Consider the following 17,133-nt stretch of genomic DNA (forward strand, 5'->3'; position numbering starts at 1 on the left):
CTAATGCTTGATCTCAGGGTCACCCAACAAAACATATTGGTAGTACATTCAGAACAGGCAAAAATAAAAAAAAGTTTACAAAAAACACATGATGGAACTATGAAATTCACTGCTCCAAGATAATTGGCATGGCTTCAAAAAGGTTTATTATCCCTCTAATAGGAAAACCATACCTATAGCAATGGAGACAAATTGGAGACACTGAGAAAAAAAGGTGAAGATGTAGCATAATTGCAGAAGGTACAAGAGGGAAACCTCACAAGAACAGAATGAGAACTGAGCACACTCAGTATACACCAGAAACTATGGAAAGAGTGTCAAATGGGGGGGGGGGAGCAAAATGTTGGGGGAAGAAAATTGGCCTCTATGAGCCCTTTACAGCTTAGCATTCTGGAGAAAGTCATAGAGAGTCACGGGGAACTCAACAGCAGCACTCTTGTTGAGGAAACACAAAAACTCGTTTTGTTTTTTTAAAAAACTTGGTCAAGGATCTGATTAACAAGAACTTGAGTAGCCTTCATTACAGTTCCTCGTCAATAGGTGATAGTTTGCTTCAGCTTTCAGAAATGCAATCTCTGAAACCAAGAAGGTGAATTAAAGATGAGTGAAACATTAGGGTTAGGAGCAGCGTTCTCCTGCCTCCCCCCAACCCTGATACTGAGTGCCATAATGCTTCTGAACTAGTAGGATCCATGGAGAAATCCTGGCTAAAAGCTGCTGACCTGCTCTGAAGACCCTCCAGCATATGCAGCAAATACTCCAGGCCCAAAGAGGTCAAGTTAGAGATGTCAAGACCCAGGTTGGGGAGGGCAGAGATACAGAGTAGGGAAGAATTATTTCCCCTCCAAAATAAATTTTAAATGTTTCCAGTGGAAATGTGGGGAGAACACTGTGGGTGAGTGTCCTATGAAATGTGCATTTCTTTTAGAATGAGTGAAATGCTTTCAAAGATGGTCGCTTCCACCTCTTCCCTCAAAATGACTGTGACAGACATCTGGCTACAAACTGGGAAACAAGTAACTTACTGCCCTGCCCTGCTGGAATATTTAAAAAAAAGGTCAGGAAAAAGGTGGAACAGAAACTATAGGTTCCATAGCCTGAAAGGAAAAATCTGGAAGTTTGAGTAAAAACTGAGCACCAACCACAGAAGTAGACTAAAATGTGGGATATTTGCAGTTCACCATTTTAAATTTCATAAAAATATATTGAATGGTGCAATTTTATATTCTAAGTTATGATACATTTTATTTTGTTAAAACAGTGTTTTGTTTTGTAAAAAAAATACTGCATAAACTTCCACTTCTCCTAAGGTTTCCCCTGCCCCTTTGAAAAACTGCAAAAAACAAACAAACAAAAAACTTCTGCTTAATCAGCAATGAAACAGAGTTCTTCCAGGTCCCATGTGTGCAGGAGTTCTCTGTAGGGTTGTTGTTCTTTCAAAGCATCCCTTGGGGTCCTTGTCAGGCGAGATCCTTAGAGAAGGCCACATGAGCTGTTTGTGTGCCCCTCAGTCTCATCCGAAAGACCTGATAGACTATCCTCTTGAGATCTGACATTGTTGGGAAGGAAAGTCTGCTCTTAATCTGAAGGAGAAAGGTCTGAAAAGTCCAGCAAACATTAGTAGCCATGGCAGTCTTGGAAAGAATGCAGTCCATCTTGTCCCATCTTATCTTTGTGATGGTCCTTGTTATCAGCAAGATAGTATGAAAGGAAATATTTATCCCACCTGAAAAGAAATGCGTTCTCCAACAACTCATGGTTGCTCTGCAACAGATTTAGAGGTACTCATCATTAGCAGAGGTAGAGATCCCCAGAAGTGGAACAAGTATTGGACCACACTGCAATCAGCATCCCATCTGACCAAGAAGCCTGTGAGATCATCATCCTCTCCCAGAGATCAACTGCTGTAGGAATGATGCCACTGTGTACGCCCCACTGCTATGCTAAAGTTCAGAGGCAAGAGCACTTGATTCCATACTTCTCTAATTAGTTATTCTGGGAATGGTTGCTATGCTATGAGGAGGTATTTCCGAGGGGAATCTTGCAGGCCAAAATGCGTGGAAGACTATGGACATTTCAAGTGCCTCGTACCACAAAGATGATGAGTTTCGTACAACCTACTCCTCAACCTTGATGAGAATCATATGATGACCACTGCCACAGAAATCTGTGGAGTAAACAGGACTCGCAGAGTACCTTGCCAAGAACACTCACCAGATGGAAAACTGAGCCTACAGTCAAATAGCTTTTTCAAAGTTATAAAAGGGGCCAAATCATGTCCAGAAAGAAGCACCACAACAACAGGTGAACAAGAAGTAAGTCTCAGCTGTTGTGTCAGCTGGCAAGCCATCAGCCTCTGGATCCAGTTAGCCAGCCAGCTGGATCCATCCTTCTCCTCCACAGACCCATAGACATGGATGGCAATTTGAGCTGTGTAGAAGGACAATGTGCATGACTGAGCATCATCTGAGTAATCTATTCATCATTAATTCTGTCCATGCTCTCAATCTCAAAGGGCAACAGAGACAAAGCCTGTTGCTGTGACTGAGGCCATTGCCATGAGAATCAGGCACGATCAATTACCAGAAGGGAACCATGTTCCAACTAGTATGAGAGAAAGGCTGTATCCAATGCCACCATCCTGAACTTCTGAGGTTGCATTAGACACCCCAAAATACAGTGGTACCTCGGGTTAAGAACATAATTCGTTCTGGAGGTCCGTTCTTAACCTGAAACTGTTCTTAACCTGAAGCACCACTTTAGCTAATGGGGCCTCCCGCTGCACCGCCAGAGCACAATTTCTGTTCTTATCCTGAAGCAAAGTTCTTAACCTGAAGCTTGATTTCTGGGTTAGCGGAGTATGTAACCTGAAGCGTTCAGTGGTGTCCGACTCTTTGTGACCCCATGGACCAGAGCACGCCAGGCACGCCTATCTTTCACTGCCTCCCGCAGTTTGGCCAAACTCATGCTAGTCGCTTCGAGAACACTGTCCAACCATCTCATCCTCTGTCGTCCCCTTCTCCTTGTGCCCTCCATCTTTCCCAACATCAGGGTCTTTTCTAGGGAGTCTTCTCTTCTCATGAGGTGGCCAAAGTTATGAGTTATGAGTTTTTAACTCATGAGTTAAAAAGTACTTGCTACCAATTCAACTGCTTCCCTGCAGGAAAGAATTTTTATCCTTTCTTTAGCTGTGAAGGTAATTCTGGGTGGAAAATCTTCTTTGGGGCTGGAGGGAAGAACTCAGTCATGTGCCCCATGAAAATTATAATCAGTACCCATTTGCCAGTGACCAAGGGAACTGAAGGAATCAGGGTAAAAATACTGGACCATTAGAGTGAACTAAATTATGGCAAGTCTGGAGCTGCAACATCAGGTGATTATGAATGTATCTGGTAGTATCATGGGTTATAAGGTAGCATACTTTTTGGTGAGGGGTGTTATTCTCCCTTAGTGTCAACATGGAACTTTTAAAAAGCAGCAGTTAAAAGAATCACAGCTTCAGTAGCAAAGCTCAGGGACAGGACATATTTCCATCACCATCCCCCCAGAACCTTCATCAGGCCCCCGTCATCAGAAAATGCCAGGAGTTGCTGATTGTCCAGCTGCCTCCTATTTTTTATTTATTTATTTATACCCTGCCCATCTGGCTGGGCCTCCCCAGCCACTCTGGGCGGCTTCCAACACAATATTAAAATACAATAATTCATCAGATATTAAAAGCTTCCCTAAACAGGGCTGCCTTAAGATGTGACAAGATTAGAGAAGATGCTCTATTCTCATGAGGACCAAAACATCTGGTACTCCTTGGCCCTGATCTATAGGTAACAAACAAGGGAGGGGTCTACTATCCTCTATGCAGGAATGTCCAACAGATAGATCGTGATCTACCAGTAGATCACTGGATGTTTGTGGTAGATCACTGGCTCACCCCAAAGAAGCTGAACAACTTTGGTTCCCCTAAAAAAAGCTGAACAACTTTGCCCTGCACCCCTAAAAAATCGGGCTTTCCTCCTTTAAAAAAGCTGAACAACAACTTTGACCTGAACCGCCCAAAGGGGGTAGATAACTGCCAGTTTTTAACTCTGTGAGTAGATCGCAGTCCCTTGGGAGTTGGCCACCCCTGTATGGTTTCCATGGAACCTTCAGAGAACAGCAGTTGAAACAGACACAGAAGTGGCAACATCTAAGGCCTAGGAAGAGAACATGTGCCATCACTGTTCCCCCTCTTCCTTTCTAAATAAAAGTCAGCCCTTCCTCTTTAAACAATCTTATTAATTTGTTAATATATATCATTTTCATCTACTTTCAGGTACCTTAGAAGTCTACTGCCAGTCAGGAAGACAGGATACAAATATATAACACTGAGCAGGTTCCCAAAGAGTGTGACAATTCCAGCATCAAAACATCTAGACCAGGCATAGGCAACCTTTGGCCCTCCAGATGTTTTGGCCTACAACTCCCATGATCCCTAGCTAACAGGACCAGTGGTCAGGGATGATGGGAATTGTAGTCCAAAACATCTGGCGGGCCAAAAGTTGCCTATGCCTGATCTAGACAAAGCAAGGGCCACAAATGCATAGGTCCTTCATGGGTGTAGGTTTGAAAGTATTATTTCCTGGTCAATAAAAGTAAAAATATTTTTACTATGGGGGAGATGCACACATAATCATAAAATAAGCCTAACTGATATCAATTAGTTTGCATGAGAAAAGTATAACCACAATTGGAACTATCACAGAATGATCATTTGGAGGGATGAAATTCATTCTACTTCTAAGCACTCAATTCATTCTTGAAAATGTGGTGCTGTATTACAAGTGTGCAAAGAACAGCAGCATCTAAATATCTCCATACATCCCCTCAAGCACTTTTGTGCATGCACCAGGATTTCTGCAACTGATGCTTCTGATTACAGCTCCTGATTCTCCAACATTTGGAAGTAGGTTCTCAGCAAGCATGAACTGGTAGGGGTGGGGGAGCTTCCTGCACAGTTATTAGCTCTCACCCAACCTGCTTTTAACAACAAAAATTCATAGACACTTTTGTTGAAAGTATTGAATTTGCAACAATGAATCTGAACCAGTTTAAATTTATTTTAAGTAGCTAAACTAGTTGTTTTTTAAATGTAGTTTTACTCCTTAGAATTTGAAAATTAAAGTAATAGCAACAGACAATTAAAGAAAGCAAACAAGAAAACCATGAGTAAATGAAAACATGGCTCTGGTGTATACATAGTTTGAAGCAACAAACCGTAGTTAAGATTAACAAAAGTTAAGGATTTAGACATAAATGGCAAGTTGAAAGTAATCAAAAATGGAAGCAAAAGCTTCCTTAAGCCTTGTCAGAGGAGGGGGAGCACACAAGTTCAAGGCTCAGTGTGGCTCATTCCTATAATGATAAACCAAGCACAGCCACTAAAAGCATTAAAACCAAAAAGTGAGAAGATGCTTCCAAACAGATGAAATAAGAAAAAGGTTTAGGGGAAAACAAAAACTAACAAACTCAGTATGATTTTAAGGTAAACAGAGACACAAAGCTAGAAGTAAAAGTTAAGAAAAGACTGAGTATAACACACAAAAAATATGGTGGTCGTCACTAGCTTTAGATAACAGTATAAGGGATTACACAAATTTGTGGTTAATAGCTCTAAAGGAATTATAATTGTGATAAACTGAATCCCCATTTTGAGGCAGCAATAAATAGGAGGAGGCGGCTCCAAACCATGCAGGTCAATAGACTCTGGTCTGGACTGGTCCAGAAATATGACTAGGTTTATGATACCTATTGGAAAGTAAGGACAAAGTGAGGGATCCCAACATGGGCTTAGGAACTTTCACAGCTATAATAATCAACATGATAGGAGCTGTAAATGCTTGATAAACAAGACCTGGAAGAACAGGCCAACTGAAGAGCTTCTGTATGTGGTATGATGTAGTGTAGGTATGCAAATAAATGTGCCCAGCAGTGTAATACGCAGAGCTTCACAACAGAAAAGTTGAAAGGGCAGCTGTGGTAAGTGTAAATAAAAGCATTTATTACATTATTTCATATTCTATTTTCTGGTCTACTCAGATATTCAAGACAGGCCACAACTTTTTAAAAAAATCTTTTTAAAAAGATCTAAACAATGAACAATTCAATCCATTTAAAAACACAATAGATAGTAGGAAAATAAATCATGCAATATCGCATGCAATTTTTAAAAACTTTCTGCAGCTTGTTATTACCAATCTCATCCTCAGTTGCTACCACTGAGAAAGTCCTTAGCCTCGAAGCTACCAGCCTCACTCTAAAAGAAGAAAATGTAACCAACTTCCTTATCCCCCCACGATCTCTCTTTTTTCTCCACCCATCTCCCCCCCCCATCCACCTCTTTCCCCCTTTTCTTCCTAATGTCTCAACAAATGAAACTGATTGTAAAAATGATACATGGGAAAAATACGAGAGAGAGACATTGCACATGCTTTGTAAATCAAGAAATCTTTAATAAAAATACTGTACATTTAAAAAAAAATGCAATTGCTTTAGTATTTCATTGTATAGGAAGTGCTCCAGCCCTTAAATCAGTTTAGGTGTCTTTTTCCATATCTTTTCCTGTTCTGTATATGCTTCCTGAAGAAATACTTGACACTCTCAATCAAAATCAAAGTGCAAATGAATTAATCTGGCTCCAATCCAGTATGCAGAATATATACAGCTAGAAAATACTATGCCTGCTACGTCATAACAAGAATGCCACATGCTATAACTTTTTCTTCCCCTAAGCAATCTTATAGCACAGATGGAAAAGCAACTATCATGAACTTCTAAACAAATATTTCTTTCCCAACACAACTCTACCCTATCATAGTAAGGGTCATATATGAATCATCCTCAATGTTGTGCTACCACAATAAGCAAGTGCATTTACCACTGCCAAGAGTCTAATTTAATTCTTACTATACTTACAGATATGTGCCAGAAAATTGTCCACTGATATATTTTTCTGACAGAAAAATGCATTTCTTAAAAGGCATTGTTTCATAAAATTAATTAATAACATAATGAATGGATATAATACATATAAAACTGAATGCTTTCTGGTGTGTGATTCCATTTTTCAGACTGCTTCTTTACATGTTCCAGCCACACATTCTATCAAAACATGGGTGGGGGGAGCAGTATTGAACCTGCCAGAGTGCCCCCAACTTTCACATTTTTAGCACAAAGTCAAAAAAGGTTTTACAAACAAGAATCTGTACTCACAATAAGCGTCCCCAGTCTACCCAAACAGATCCCATCCTTGCCTTCCATTGAATGAATGGACATTTGGTGACAAACTTAGGGAAGCCAGGTTTGAAAGATGTGAATGTTTAGAAGCATTTGGCAGAATGTTTAGAAGCATTTGGAATGCCAATGATTTAAATAACTATCTGATAAAACATGTAGTTTTATCAGATAGTTATTTAAATCATTGGCATTCCCAAGACTGAATTTTTTTTCTCTAGTATCAGAGGTGGCAGGCTTCTGAATGCCAGTTGCTGGGGAACACAAGTGGCAAGAGTGTTGCTGCAGGCTTACCATAGGAATCTCGTTGGCTACTACAATGGTACCTTGTGTTACGCATGCGATCCATTCCGGATCACGCTACATAACACAGGCGTGCGTAACGCAAACGCCCCCCCCCCCCAAAAAAAGAAAAAACCTGGAAGTAGCACAATTTGAGCGCTTCTGCGCATGCAAGAAGTGCGCAGAAGCGTTCTGTGCATCCGGAGGTCACGGAGAGTTGTGCACACTCTGGAAACGCTTCCGGGTTGCGGGCGTTCTTAACTCAAACGTGCGCAACCCGGGGTGTGCGCAACCCAGGGTTCCACTGTATGTGAACAGGGTCCTGGACTAGATGGGCCTTTGAGCCAGCAGGACTTCTTATATTCTTACACTTACCTATCTTTTCAGACAACTAAACATATCCTTCCAGTTTATGGAAGAACAGGAAAACTGCAGAAGTACTCAGAAACCCCAGTGAGCAATAGGAATCCAATACATTAAGTGGCACATTAAAAGCATGCTAGCAAGTATTTCCCAAGTTCAGTAACATCTCACAGGCACAGGAGCTTCAATGAACAAGCAGAGTTCTCATACCAGTACGGTTTCTAAAGCTCAATTCAAAAGAAGCAAACATTACTGATACTCATGAATTGCTGTGCCTTCCACTGAAATGACTGGAAAGCTTATTCCTACAGGAGGTATTTGTGAACATCAAAACAAACATGCAGCTCAAGAATAAAAGTATATTACAGTTCAATTCTGCACATTTTTTTTGAGCATCTAACAGGTCTGGATTTCTATTGCATAAACTTTACATAGATCCCTTCTGAACTTCAGTTCTTGCAGATTCAATGTATTTCACAATGCTTTTGCTATGAAAATAAAAGCTATGTTTTATCAACAGGTAACACATATTTATGAAGCACCACAACACAAATGCCAGCACACATTGCCACGATAAGTCAATGCTGCACTCTGTTCCACACTCTGCAACATTATGGAAAAATTGATCGTGAATACTGAATGCAAGCAACAAGAAATACACAACAGGATCACTGAGTGGAAGACAAAATGGTGATGAGAAATGGACACAGTGTTATCTTCTCCACTTTGCAGACATGAACAGCTACTAAAAACTCCAATTCTGCAACTGCAACAATGAAATTCTGCACCACAAACCATGCACACAACTTAAGGCATACGAAGATCTTACAGCAGTTCATAAAAAACAAACTACTGCCATACAAATAACACAGTGAGTAAAAAAAGTTCCATAGACAAACCACCACAAGCCCCTGGGAGGCTTCAGAAAATGAAGGAAGGACAGCATAAATTACCATGAGAGGACCAGGTACTCCACCCATAGATACAACCAACCCAAAAGGCATCTCTACTATCCCTTGTACAAGCAGCATCAAAGAACCTTGGACTTTCAAAAAGAACTGTAAGACCAACTGCAGTCGTTAACTGTCGTCAACAGGTTTACCACACCTATCAGCCAATCATCCATTCCCACCACCCTTCTGAGTAATACCCCTCCCCACTCTTTCACTATATAGTCTGGTGACTTCTGTTTTATTGTATCTGAAGAAGTGTTCATGCACACGAATGCTCATACCAAGAACAAACTTAGCTGGTCTCTAAGGTGCTACTGGACATATATATATTTCTACTGCGTCAGACCAACACGGCTACCTACCTGAATCTAGAACCTTTAGAAAACGATAGCCATGTACAAGAAATTAACCAAAAGAGTATACAAGTGAACAGTGGAAAGTTGAGGAAGAAAGGGCTAATGGTGTAAGGAGACAATAGTACTGTGTCTAAAGTACTGTGTACTTGTTAAATCTAAACATATTGACCAGCATAGATCCCTCAAGTGTCTTCAAGATTTGTCTCCAGACACACATGAACCTGAAACCTTAAGCCACACGCTTTACCCACAGAGCTATGGTTTGAAGGTGGACAACATCACCCAAAACCTTAGGGGTCCAGGAATAAGCTGAGAGTGAGAGAGGACAAGGAAGTGGCACATCACAGTTCAGGTCTAATGGAGATTACTGTGAATGGTGTCTGACACTGTTTAGGAAGTCTCCAAATAAGAAACAGGATTCTAAATATAAGATAATTCTATTTTTTTTATTAAAAAAAATCAATGTAATGTCTATCAGGAGCCAGATTAGATCCCAATACTCCATCAGCCACTGACTAACCCTTCATTTTAGTCTCACTATTCTCCTTCTCATTCATTCTCTAACACACACACACACACACACTTTTACAATGTAGAAATGATGTATTTTAATGTAGGTATCCACAAATTTCACTAACAAAAATTAAACTAGGCTCAACTTCAAATCCAGAGTGAGCATGGGACAAACTATACTTCAGCAAGCCTACCCAGACATGTAATTTAGTTATCTATGTGTGTTTAAACAACTTCTTGTTTATTTTATCTGTTTTGCTGATAATTTTATTATGTACATCACAGAGTTTTCTTATTATTAAGCAATGCAAAAATCATCATTAATAAGAAATAAATGGCATCAATTACAAAAAATAGAATTTGGACTTCCGTCCTTCATTTAATATTGCAGCACTCTAACCTATGGTTTCAGTCCTGGTCACTGGCTACTATTGGGAATTACAGTATCTAACTGGCTGTCTGCAATGGCACCAAGCCATCCCAACCAGTGTCTTCTCTATGGTGTTGCTAGGAGAACTGTTTCATTGCAACATGAATGATAGAGAACTTATACAATCGGAAAAAACCAGATAGGTGTGTTACAGGTCCTTTTGTTTAACACTATTTTAATTCTGCTATTTCATGCTGGTAGAGCTAGGCACTGCTGGCTGAATATGTGAGAACTGTTTTGCTTGTAATAAGAGTCCAAGTACCAGGAATCTGCTTATACTACAGAATTTGGCTGTTGACTTAGAAAGTGATACATACGAGCAATTTCATTCAGCATTTTTATGTTCAACATGGATATAACTTTGGGAATGCAGAACAGTTAATTCATCAACACTACAGTATTTAAAATTAAGTTTCATTGATCTAAATCAGGGATGGAGAACCTGAGCCCTCCATATACTGCTGGAGCACAACTCTCATTATCCCCAACCATGCTGGCTGCGACTGAGAAGAGCTGGAGTCCAAATTCTTAAAAGCACTTCAATTCTGTACTGAAAGAAGAGTTAAGTAACTGTAGGAGTATTGATTCCTCTTTAAGGAGTGCACTCCTATGATTCCTCACCTCACCTCTTCTCTTCTTTCAGTGTCAAGTCAAAGGACTTCAGGAATTTGTTAAAAGTGAGCTTTACAAACATGACCTCAAATCATGTTGTGCCGTTATAAACGTCTGCTGTTGTATTGGTAACCAGGAGCCTAGAGACATTTCTGGCTTCATAACTTGGGGGGAAAGCCAACAAATTTAAAAAAAACCAGGACTTCACACTTGTTTATTTTTTTAAAAAATAAGGTGATTAGACATAAACTTTACTTTCCAAAGACACTGCTGCCTTCCATGTGCCTTTGTGCCTCATTCAAGTATTAACATCACTGGAAAACATAAGCACTCAAGAGCTATCTCTCCAGGGATATCACTCACATGCTGCAATGGATGTATAAAGAAGAACATTCCGACTGTAGTAGTTTAACATGCAAGTAAAGCCAAAGATTGACTTGAAAACAAGTCATTTATCGTTCACTAAACATTTCCAGCTTATTGATCTAAACTACTAGCATATTAAAAATATTCAGGACCATGCCAAAACTGACATTGCATGAGAAACTGTTAGAATGTCAAAAATACTTTAAAAGCTTCTGTGAGCCAATAGTACCTACTCAGAAAAGAGGCAGACCACTGCAACTCTGCATAATTTACTGCTTTGACCTTGTTTCCTTATAATAAAGACTTCACTGGACACTGGAAATTTTGGGTGTGATTATCATTCAGTCACTCCAGCTGAGAAACAAAGTAGAACTACCTGCCCTTGGATGTTACAGCTAGCTGTGCCTATCCTGTGTGAGTCACTGTTCTGGTCCTGCTTGCTTTCAGTTAGGGAGGCATGGCCAGCTCACTCAAATAAACACACAGGATGAACAGTTCTTTAAGTGGATAATTCTTATTCCAATATACAGGTGAAACTTGAAAAATTAGAATATCGTGGAAAGGTTCATTTCTTTCAGTAATTCAACTTAAAAGGTGAAACTAATATATGAGATAGACTCATGACATGCAAAGCAAGATATGTCAAGCCTTTATTTGTTATAATTGTGATGGCTATGGCGTACAGCTGATGAGAACCCCAAATTAACAATTTCAACTTTGGGGTTTTCATCAGTTGTACGCCATAATCATCACAATTATAACAAATAAAGGCTTATCATATCTCGCTTTGCATGTCATGAGTCTATCTTATATATTAACTCCAGTAGCTAATGAAAACAATTGCTTACATAAATGGACTTTTCCACGATATTCTAATTTTTCGAGTTTCACCTGTACTATCAAAGTATGGTTTGAGAAATGTTTAGACACAACTAGTAAAACCACTAGGACACGGGTGGCGCTGTGGTCTAAACCACTGAGCCTAGGGTTGCTGATCAGAAGGTTGGCAGTTTGAATCCCCACGACGGGGTGAGCTCCCGTTGTTCGGTCCGAGCTCCTGCCCACCTAGCAGTTCAAAAGCACAGCAAAGTGCAAGTAAATAAATAGGTACCACTCCAGCGGGAAGGTAAACAGTGTTTCCGTGCGCTGCTCTGGTTCGCCAGAAGCAGCTTAGTCATGCTGGCCACATGACCCGGAAGCTGTCTGCGGACAAACGCCGGCTCCCTCGGCCTATAGAGCAAGATGAGCGCCACAACCCCAGTCATCCGCAACTGAACCTAACGGTCAGGAGTACCTTTACCTTTAGTAAAACCACTGAAAGCTAAATGATCAAATTTCTCCGATTTCTCTCTCACACATTTTACAAGCAGCTATGTGAAGGAGTGAAATTTCTAGAAAAGATGTTTAGCTCTCACCTCTGTACTGTTTTCCTGACCTACAACTCTTCACCCACCTGCTACTTGGCCTGAAAAGGGTGGGGAGTAAAATATATCCTGCAGGCAACTTAAATGCTACTTTGAACCCCCCCCCAAAAAAAAAACAGATCTGAGTGCCTCTTCTACTTTAGCCTGACTTGTTTTAAAGCAAGCACTCCTTCAATCAAGAGTAGAAAACAAAGCCCACCTAAAACTGACAAACAGAATGACATGCAGGACAGAAAAAAACAAATTCTGCAACCAAAGTGATATATGAACACACAATAATTGTTCCATAAAACAGCACACTAGTCCACAAAGTTGCCACTGCCTAACAGACCTCTAATCAAAACTAACGTTCTGCTCTGAAATTCCACATTACCAGAACTCAGACACAAAGAGCAGATTACCGTATGCATATACTGACTGAGGCTACAACCAGAAAGCAGCTTTTATTAGTTATGTTCCAAGCAAAAGATAAAAGCTTAAGGAAGTTGTGGGGCTTCCCTGAATAAAGCCTGCTTACAGTTGCTCAATATCTGCTCAGCCCCATTGTGTATGTGAAGCGAGACTGCATGGAATAGAGCGCCCCCATCTCCTACAGGCCTGCCTGTCTCTCGCAAGCAGTTCCTGCTTGCTCCTCCCCTCCCTGTTCTCTCGCTTTCCCCGCACAACATCCATGACGTACCTTTATTTCTAGCATAGTGACTCTAGGGCTCTCACATTAGTAGGATTATTATTATTTACCCTAACTCGGGGACCCCAGATTTCTGACTTCGGAGGCACCATCTGCTTTCCTATAAACAACACATACCGCCACGTCCAGGAAGCAGAAACCGGGAGCTTAAAAACTGGTCCTTATTTTTTTTTTTTAAGTTGCTTTAAAAAAAATTGCGGGAAATTCAATTTTTAAAGGGCTGCTCACAAACTTTCCCTAGTACATCACATCGCAACCACGCCGACCGGCCGCTTCTCTTACTAGGCTCTCGTAGCTCCTGGGATGCTCCTTCCCCGTCCAGTCCGTGCGCTTAGGAAGCAACTGAGGAGGGGAGAAAAAAAGACATACACCCCCGGTCACCGAGGGCTACTAGCCGCCACCCCACCCCCACCCGACGCCCCAGCAGCGTTCGCCAGCCCGGGATGGCGGAGGAAAGGGGAGGGGAGGAGGCGAGGCCGTTGCAGCCGCTGGCGCTGAGGCGGATGGAGAGCGCCGGGCTGGAAGGCGCTCGCAGCGCTTACCTCCTTCTCGGCGACTTCTCGGATCAGGACCTGCGGGAGCAACAAAAGAGGAGCGGAAGGAGGGCCGTCAGAAGCCGGAGGAGGAGGCGGCGGCGGCGGCAGCCCACCCCGCAGGCCCAGACCCCGGCGCCAGCGCGCTTACCTGAGCCGCTTCCTCGCAGGGTCCGTTCTCCAGAAAGCGGGCGATGAGGAAATAGAGCTCTGCAGGGGGGGTGGGAAGAAGGGGGAAAACCGGGGGGTTGAGAAAGGCGAACACGCGCCGTGAGAGTAGGGGGGGGGGGGAGAGAAACACGGCCTTGGAGGAGGAGGCGGCAGCCCGGCCCCTCACTTACCCGCTCGCAGCTCCGCCGTGTGCCTGCCGCTGTTGTTGCTCCCAACGCCGCCGCCGCCTCCGCCGCCGTCCCCGGACATGGCGAGCGAGAGGAGCCCGGCTGGCTGGGGCCGAGCTCCCCTGGCGGCGGGGCCCGGCGAGCAGAAGACGACGGCGCTCGCCCAGGAGCTGTCACTGTTTGTTCGGCGGCAACAGCCGCAGCAGAGAGGCGCTCAGCTCCACCATTCAAGCCCCGGGCGGCAGTAGCGGCAGCAGCAGGAGGAGGAGGAAACAACAACTCGCAGCAAAACCCGCCGCCAACCCAAGCGCTGCCGCTGCTGCTGCTGCTGCCGCTCTCGTCAGCCAGCCAGCCAGCTTCGGGCGCGAGCTAACGAGCGGGCGGCCGGGCGGAGGAGAGAACGCGATCCTTCCGCCGAGACAAAGAGTCCCAGCCCCCCCCTCCCCTCAGGGCGCGCGCGCGCACACACACAAACACGCACACCCCCTCAACCTCCTTCACTCCCTTTCCTTCAGGTCGCCTTCCCCGGGGTTGGGTGGTGGTGGTGGTATTGCGCTCCCCGCCCTAGAGAGCCCTGCCTCTCTTTTCCTCCTCCTCCTCCCCACAAAACAACGCGCTCGAGCTGGAGCTCGCTCCGGACTAGTGGGGGGGGGGGAAGCCGAGTGAAGAAGATGTCGGAGCGAGCGGGCAGAGGCGGGGTGTGGATGGGTGGGCGGGCAGCTTCGGCTGAAAGGCGCTTTCTCTGTAGAGAAGGGCTGGGAGGCCTCGGCGGCGGAGGGATACGGCGCGCGCGGAGGCGGGAGGAGCGAGGGGGGGGGTGTGCGAGAGAGAACGCGAGAGGCCCTTTGGCGGCGGTGGCGCTGGAAGTTGCTCAGTTTCAATGTAGCCGAACTAGGAACCGAATGAGGAAAAAAAATGCCCCCAGGGACCGCAAGCCCCACTGGGCGAGACGGGCGTGAGAGGCTCCTCTCGGCCCTCGTTGTGCCAGGGCCTATTGGGGGAGGGGGGTGAGCAGGTCGGGCCCGTCCTCTCCAGGCTTTCTCTCTTCTTCCACATGCCTCCTTGTCGCCTTTAAATGCTACAGATTCCCATCTGCTTGTAAGTTGCAATGTCATGCGTGGTTTTGGTTTGTTTCCTTTCTTTTTCCTAAGTGTTACTCATTATGGGTGGGCGGGCGAGCGTGTGTATATGTATATGTGTGTGTAAGGAAGAAATAAAAATGTATATATATTTTTCATACGCCTTGTCTCTACAGCTTTTCCTTTGTTATTGACTCTCCCCCTCTGGCTTAAAGAGGATCATGAAATGACTTCCTGGTGTTATTAAAAGGTGCAATGTTAACATTTGCGTTTGCCCTGGTTTATTACATAGATAGTGGGAGACGGCGGGTTAAGACAGCAATATTATTATGAAAGCAGACAAGTGAAAAGGATGAAAATGGATGCAACCTATGGCTGGACTTGAGGTAATTTACAGCTGGATCGATAACATACAGAAGGGTTATCGCATGATTAATGGTTATATTTACATTTTGTGTTTCATGCTGTATTTAGGTAATGAACAGGGCTCACCTGCCTAAAGTGTTCATTCCCATTTTAGGGAAGTGTCTTTAGAGAGGCATGATGTGTTATAGTTTGAATTTTATCAGAGTAAACAGTGGTCAGCATTTGTTATGTAATATATCAATGTTTTGGGATTGAAAGTTGGGCATAGGGCATTTTTTGTATTTCCAAAAAAGAGAAGAAAAAAGCGGCCATTTAATCAATTAGTGCAGATCAGTTAAAAACTGCTCATCAAATAAAGCTACACTGCTATATTCCAGAGATGCTCAAACTATGCCAAAATGATTTCCTCTCTCCAAAGTTGCAGCTTTGAACTAAAATAAGGTATGTAGTTTTCAAGTAAATAATTACTTATATAATATGTTGTATTAATGATCTTTTTAAGTGTCAAGTTGTTAAGGCCCCAGCCCACAAAAGAGGCTGCATATATGCTTATTTCAGCAAAAAACTGGAACTGTAGTAAGACTGCAATCCTACACCAACTTACCCTGAAATAAGCCCTATTAAACTTGGTGGGTCTTCCTTCTGTGTAAACCTGAATATGATTGCATTGCAAGAGCAATTGTTACCGTCGTCTTTTGCAGCCATTATATCACAAAAAAGAGAAAACATATATCTGGAAAATGTATGAAGGTATGATTTGCAATATGTCCCACACTGCTTTTAGTTATTTCTGGAATTAGAAAATTTGATATCTAGAAGGTACACATGTCATCCTGAGATGAGTAACAAATTAATACAGGATTAATATTAAGTTAGAACTGAAGTGATTTTGTACTACAAGCTTTTCTGTTTTAGCATCTTCACCATTTCATTTTCCTACTATTTTTGTGGCCCCCATTTGAACCTGATACTTTTATTTTACATTATAGAATTGTATGAAGGTTTTAGTTTCATCAATCTTTTAATAAAGTACTATGTTTTTCGGTTACTCTGGAGCCTTATATTTAAGATGTAGAATGTGAATAAAGACCTTAATAGGCAGTGCTAATAAGATTTGCAAGTTTATCCTGCTCTTTTTATGGTTGCTTATATGTGTACAAATATAGATAAGGTATTTATATGAATTATGATCTATTGATATTGGATCTGTATTTCAGTGTTACGTACTGTGAAAGAAATTAGTTTTTAATTAGAAGAAAGATTATTGTGACTATAATGGCTTTCCTTTTTTGTATTATATATCCCACAGTAATACTGTTGATTGAATTCATTTGCAAAAACACTGACATTTCTATTATCACTAGTATAGCACACTAAAAATACAAGCAGAGGGTGCAGTTCTATCATTTTAAAATTATTTCTCTGCAATAAGATCATTCGCTTTTGTTTTGCATGCAAGTTGTTTTTTCTTCTACAGAAGTCTTAGAATTATTTTGGTATTGTACATTTAGAATAGAGGATGTTGAGGTTTGTTCGTTCTTTTAATTGTAACAGCTTATTATCA

The 17,133-nt window shown here is 42.3% G+C and overlaps 1 protein-coding gene across 1 annotated transcript in view; it reads right to left on the reverse strand.

Annotated features, from left to right (window-relative positions):
• The window catches only part of PHIP (pleckstrin homology domain interacting protein), a 63,787-nt gene extending 49,566 nt beyond the window's left edge, over positions 1-14,221 (reverse strand). The window contains 4 exon segments of the mRNA XM_033143281.1: positions 13,536-13,595; positions 13,796-13,825; positions 13,938-13,996; positions 14,128-14,221. Coding sequence (XP_032999172.1) covers positions 13,536-13,595; positions 13,796-13,825; positions 13,938-13,996; positions 14,128-14,206 — 228 coding nt within the window. The 5' untranslated portion in view covers positions 14,207-14,221.
• Positions 14,222-17,133: the final 2,912 nt, after the last annotated feature.

The sequence above is a fragment of the Lacerta agilis genome, chromosome 3, assembly GCF_009819535.1.
Source record: "Lacerta agilis isolate rLacAgi1 chromosome 3, rLacAgi1.pri, whole genome shotgun sequence".
NCBI lineage: Eukaryota > Metazoa > Chordata > Lepidosauria > Squamata > Lacertidae > Lacerta > Lacerta agilis.